At 35.5% G+C, this 5,834-nt stretch overlaps 1 protein-coding gene across 1 annotated transcript in view; it reads left to right on the forward strand.

Moving 5' to 3' along the window:
• The first annotated feature begins 1,419 nt into the window (after positions 1-1,419).
• Positions 1,420-5,834, forward strand: part of LOAG_17016 (leucine Rich Repeat family protein) — a 6,841-nt gene continuing 2,426 nt past the window's right edge. The window contains exons 1-11 of the mRNA XM_020449675.1: positions 1,420-1,691; positions 1,931-2,092; positions 2,362-2,630; positions 2,845-2,962; positions 3,270-3,484; positions 3,838-3,999; positions 4,114-4,231; positions 4,430-4,552; positions 4,759-4,947; positions 5,118-5,336; positions 5,516-5,606. Of these exons, the coding sequence (XP_020306764.1) occupies positions 1,434-1,691; positions 1,931-2,092; positions 2,362-2,630; positions 2,845-2,962; positions 3,270-3,484; positions 3,838-3,999; positions 4,114-4,231; positions 4,430-4,552; positions 4,759-4,947; positions 5,118-5,336; positions 5,516-5,606 (1,924 nt within the window). The 5' untranslated portion in view covers positions 1,420-1,433. The remainder of the gene's footprint in view (positions 1,692-1,930; positions 2,093-2,361; positions 2,631-2,844; positions 2,963-3,269; positions 3,485-3,837; positions 4,000-4,113; positions 4,232-4,429; positions 4,553-4,758; positions 4,948-5,117; positions 5,337-5,515; positions 5,607-5,834) is intronic.

Below are 5,834 nucleotides of genomic sequence, written 5' to 3' on the forward strand. Positions count from 1 at the left end.
GTAGTAGTAGTAGTAGTAGTAGTAGTAGTAGTAGTAGTAGTAGTAGTAGTAGTAGTAGTAGTAGTAGTAGTAGTAGTAGTAGTAGTAGTAGTAGTAGTAGTAGTAGTAGTAGTAGTAGTAGTAGTAGTAGTAGTAGTAGTAGTAGTAGTAGTAGTAATAGTAGTAGTAGTAAGTACCTCAGTAATGATCAATGATCGTATCGGACATGTATGTGGGTATGTGTATGTTGTAGAATCTATATCGGACTTCAATTTGGATCCATGATATGGTACTTGCTATCACACTCCGTTCATTTTTCCGTGTATGTATGTGTGGGGGTGTGTATGTGTATATATGTGTGTGGTGTATGTGTGTGTGTGAGTGTGCGTGCGCTTTGGGTAGTATTGGATGGTGATGGTGTTGTTATATCCCAACTTTGATGTTTCCCTTCTCTCCCAACGTTATCACGGAACAATAAGGTGTCTTAAGATTATAGGATGGCGGTTGCAATAGCAGCGATGCAGCGATATAGCTATCCGATTGGCATGCTCTGTAATTGACCTTTAACCTCTTTTTTGAAATAGTGATACTTGTAAGTTAGCAATTAATTGAAGTTGGTCCGATTTGGCAAACTAGTCCGTGAAATTTATGGTAATTAATGATGACCGGTCAACTACTGTCACTGACTCACTAAGGTGATTAGATTTTTTTAACGACTAGAATGAAGAGTTCTCAGATACCGCTCCTACCATATGGTAACTAATACTCTCATCGATTTCTAAGTCTTCTGTTTACTGTTATTATTTGAACTTCCGTGTTGGAGATCATATTCCCGATGCGGTAAAGTGGTACGTGATGATATGTCTCTTAATTCAGTTTTCGGCCTACGGCCTAATCGATATTGCCATGTTTAGGAGTGGTTTCTCATCAGGGAAGGCATCGAATTTTTTAGGAAGAGATATAAAATGGAATTTAGCTGCTTACTGGACAATCATTTTTATCAGAACAGTGAATAGAAATTGGTGGTCTTTCCTTAGTATAATCGAAGCGGAGAGTGGTAAGAGCAGTGCAGTGATTGTGCCCTTACTGCAGCATATCTATAGAATTCAGTGAGAAGTTGTTTATTTCTTGGGTGAATATAGTTATCGATTTTGCTTTCAGTCACAATTCTTTCTGGATAGATCATCCACTATCTCTGATTACATTAATTTCAATGGGATGAGAACTGATAAAATGTAGACGTTAGGATACAGCAACTCAAGTTCTTTTTCTTTTTCCAACAGATTGGAATAACTCAATCATCAAAAGAATAGCACCGCATGTGGTATTGCTTGGGTAATATTTGCTTTGCTTATTTGCCAGTTCGTAAAGTATGTTCCTTAAAATACCTAGTACGATATTAGGGAAGGAATTTAATCCTGTGTAATTTTAATCAAAATTTTGCAGACTTTACAATGACATATACGGAAGCGGATATCCCACTACAAGCCCCGCGATTGTTGCAACTTTCTGCCAGTGTTGTTGCTGCACATTCCACTACACTTTTGGCGCATGCAAAATCTAACGCAAATGAACATAGTGACTATTACTCACAACAACAACGCCAGCACGAACAGCGAAATGTTGGTAGTGATACAGCTGCTGCATTTCAACTTCCTTTGCCAGCAAGTAGTGCTGTTTTTGGTTCTTTGCGGGAACAGTGGATTAAAACGGTATGCATTTATTATTATGTCATTCTTGCTAAAAAATTTCATTTGTTATTTCACCCTTAACTATTGCCTTGATGAACTAACTTTCAAAATTAAGTCATAAATTGAACTCTGCGCGATATTAATAGAACCATTATAAAAGATTCTTTGCTTTGCGATCTGATAATAGTTTGATAGGTAGAACTCATTTCATGTGTTACTTTTCCCGTTTTTACGAAATTTCTTATCTCATTTTGTTTTAGGGTGTAACACCAACTGCTGCCTTAGAACAATTCACAGAAGCTGCATGTTTGCCTTTGGATAGTTTACCGTTATCACGTGCTCATCTCACCGATCGTCTGCTGGCAAATTTAGTGGCAGCACACCGTGAGCGCTTGACGTCTCTTGATATATCTGATACACAGGTTGGATATTCTGTAGTTTAGTTAATAAGTTTCATTGGGACATCAAATATACTTAATAAAATGGTAACACGAGAAAGAAATAAGAATGACACTAGAGTGCTTTTAAGGTAGCACAAAAATAAGTATAGTGTCTTAAAATCTTTAATTTAAGACAGGTACTAAGGTCAGCTGTTGAAAATTACCCTGTATAATGCAATGATCTATGAAGGTCTCTCATTTGCTCGCTGGTTAATCTTGTTTGTTTGGCTGGAATGAATTCTGTGTTTCAGGGAATTGTTGGTCATGAATTTAATAGGCTATTAGAAGAAAAGTCGGTGCACTTAGACCAACTTACATCGTTGTCAATGACTTCATTTGAAATCCTTCGCATACCGATGATTATTGTCCCTCCTCGTAAAACTGGCGTTAGTTATTCTACAAGTGGCTCATGCGGCACGTTGCCAATACTTTCCGAAGAAGATCTCGTCGGCTCCAGCATTGATATAAATATTGATCATTATATGGATACTTCGGATAGTGGTCCAACATCCACTTCAAAGTAGGTTTTATTTCGTCTTTGTTCATATTGATATTTCTGTTTAGTCGTCGTTTTATTTCAAAATTATTAGATTAAGTTTTACACCTCTGTATAGCGAAAGGAGTCCATGAAAATTTTTCTTGTAAATAATTTTTTCTAAAATGATGCGTAGGCTTTGTAGCTGAAAGCTGGATTTTGTAATTTCTTTTATTGAATATCGTGGAAACTTTTTCAGCTGTCGATCCGTTTCCGAACATAGTGAAATGACAGAGGCACCTACACCTAGTCCTACTATGGAAATACCAACGTTTACATTACGCTGTCCAAATATTCGTTCACTGACCCTTCATCGGGTTTGTGTTTACATTTTATGTTTTTTTTCCAGTCTGAAGGATGCACGTTTTGTGATTTTCTAAATTTTAAAGTGATTTATGTTAGCAAGTTTTTGGCTCAGTTATATCCCTTAGTTTTTTTAAATGTTATTGTCAATTTGTTACCAAGCAGAGGTATTTGATCGGTATCTAATGTGTTTTCAATAAAAACTTCTCTCTACTTAAAAAATGATCTGGCTATCCGAATTTCCAGGCAGGATTATAACGGGAAGCATCAGATACAGTTTTAAATATCTTCTCAGTGCTTGGTCAAAATTAACATCTTCAGAAACGCAATCATTGTGAAAGTGATGAATCAGTAAATGAATTTTTGAATCGTATTTTATCACCACTGAAAAAATTGGAGCGTCTGGACCTTTCCCATTGGCAGCGAGTCGATGATTTGCACTGTTTGCATCCTCATTCACTTTCAACACTTATTCTCTACGATGTGCCGGATCTTTATCGTGCTATGGATACCATTGTACAAATTACTACCCTTAAGTAAGTCTTCGAATATCTTTGCTCTCTACTGTTTTCATTTTCAAATTGTATTCTTGGTAATGTCATTAGTTACGGTCGATTTTGTCCTCTCATCAAAGTCTCTCATTGATAGCCATGATTATTATATGATAATATAAATCGTGCATATGTCATATGTTGGATAACTTCGCCCTTGCGAATCCTTGGATAACTATGCGTCTATCTTCTGAAAAGGACCAGAATGCTAACCATTAGTTCTTCTCAATTCAATAAGACTCTTTGCACACTTACATTAGTTAGCTTACAAACCTTAATGTTCTGAAGATTTGTTATTGCAATAATCAACATATTAATTAGAGGAATTTTTCTTTCAGATTTTTAGATTTGTCACAAAGTACAAAAGAAACGGGTACGTATCCACGTCCAGTAACAGCCCTTCATAGAATTGTTACGTGTTTAAGATCACTTACTCACTTGGATATTTCATCAACTAATCTTGCTTCACAGCCATCTACTTACGATCGACCAGTGAAAGGGTAAAACACTCGTTTTATGATCGAAAAATAGGGAAAATTTTATTTTCTATAAAATATCTATGCAACTTGCGGTTGGAATCTTCCAAGAATAACTGAGGTGTTGTTCATTTGCAGAACAACATCTGTCAGATCCGATATCTATGGTCTTCGTTGCTTGGGAGCACCTCTTGAATATTTGGGCTTGTTTAATTGTGACAGTGCTTCTCATTTCGCTGAAATACCCGCAAAGAATGTGAATTTTCTTTTTAAAAATTATTTCTATAATGTACAAATTTTTATTGCTGATTGCACTCAGTTATTAAACGATTCACTGTATGCTGCTTAGCATGGCTTACTGTGACTGATCACAGTTACTTTCTAATCATCTACGAAGTAATTATCTCCCTAAGAATTGTTTTGTTTTGGAACCACAACTGTCTGAATGCTTTAGATTGCTGGTGACAAAGATGAAAGACAAATTTTACTTGCTCTTCGAATGTATAGTCAACGGGCTGGTTTGCTGCAAGCGGTTCTGAATGAAAGTTATCAGCTTTATCGATTTGGGCATAATTTAGTAAATGTTTCATTATTTCAAGTTTAGAAAGGCTTTTAGACCTTTAAGATTTTTGTCGAATGAAGGCAAAGAAGTAAAAAAGCATGGATTTAGAACAACAAATTTAAGTTCTATATTTCTTTTAAATCAAAATTTAAGAGGAATATGAAAGAGATGAAGGATTCTAAGTTGTGAAAAACTTGTTTATCCCTTTATATTTTTGTTAGAATCGGCACACCGAAGCTCTGCATCTTGTTTTGGGTGCTATGCAACGCCACCTGGAGGATAGTACACTGCAGATCGCTGGTTCAGCGTCATTATTTTACATAATTCGCAAAGTGAGTATGAATCGTGATACAAAACGAATGGTTGTCACCGCATTGCTGGATGGGATGGATGCACATATGGAAGAACAGGTAACTTGGAAACCATTTTTCAAATTATAATTTTAGTGGATGATTGGTTAGTTTTTTGCAGTACTTGCAAGAGTGCAATATTCGGTACAACGTAGGTCTACTGTTAATTTCAAGTGGTTAATTTGATGAGTTGAAATTTCTTATTTGTTAGAGTGATATTCTTTTCCTAGGTAATGGTTCGGAATTGTTGTTTATCACTTTGCCAGTTCGAAATACCGCTGGAAATCCTCTTCGATTATGGTCGTGTAGCGCGTTTGCTTGTTGCTGTACTGCAGCATCACAATAGTGATCACTTAACTCAACGTATCGTCGTTTTTTTATTAAATTCAATGGCATGCCATGTGGAAGGCGAACAGAAAGTTCAAGTCGGCAACATTGGTGCCATTGAAGTGAGCGTTTCTAAAACTTGTTTTTTTGCGTGGGACCATCCCATTGATTTACTCTTTGATATATTTATAGTATTACTTTAAATTTCTGCAATTTCGATTCGCGGCTTCATTTTCTTTATAGATTTTTTTGTTAATAATCATTGAAGTAAGCTTATAGATTTACTCTTTGATATATTCAGATTATTCTGGAACAAATTCGCAGAAAACATGCAGCTAGCATTTGCGATGATGTCATGGAAGTAGGATGGAGCTTTCTGTGGAATATCACTGGTTATTTTTTTTATTTTTCGTAATAAAACTTTCAGGTTCGTTCGAACAGTATATGAGAATTAATTGTAATCTGATGAATTTTTGTGCGTTAATCACTTATATCTTCAATTAGTGAAGAATCTAAAGCATAAATCTCTTTTGGCCACGCTTGAGAAATTGACTGAATCATTAAGATATTAATCATTAAATATATATATATATATATATATATATATATATACTACACTC

The sequence above is a fragment of the Loa loa genome (genome assembly GCF_000183805.2).
Source record: "Loa loa unplaced genomic scaffold supercont3.34, whole genome shotgun sequence".
NCBI lineage: Eukaryota > Metazoa > Nematoda > Chromadorea > Rhabditida > Onchocercidae > Loa > Loa loa.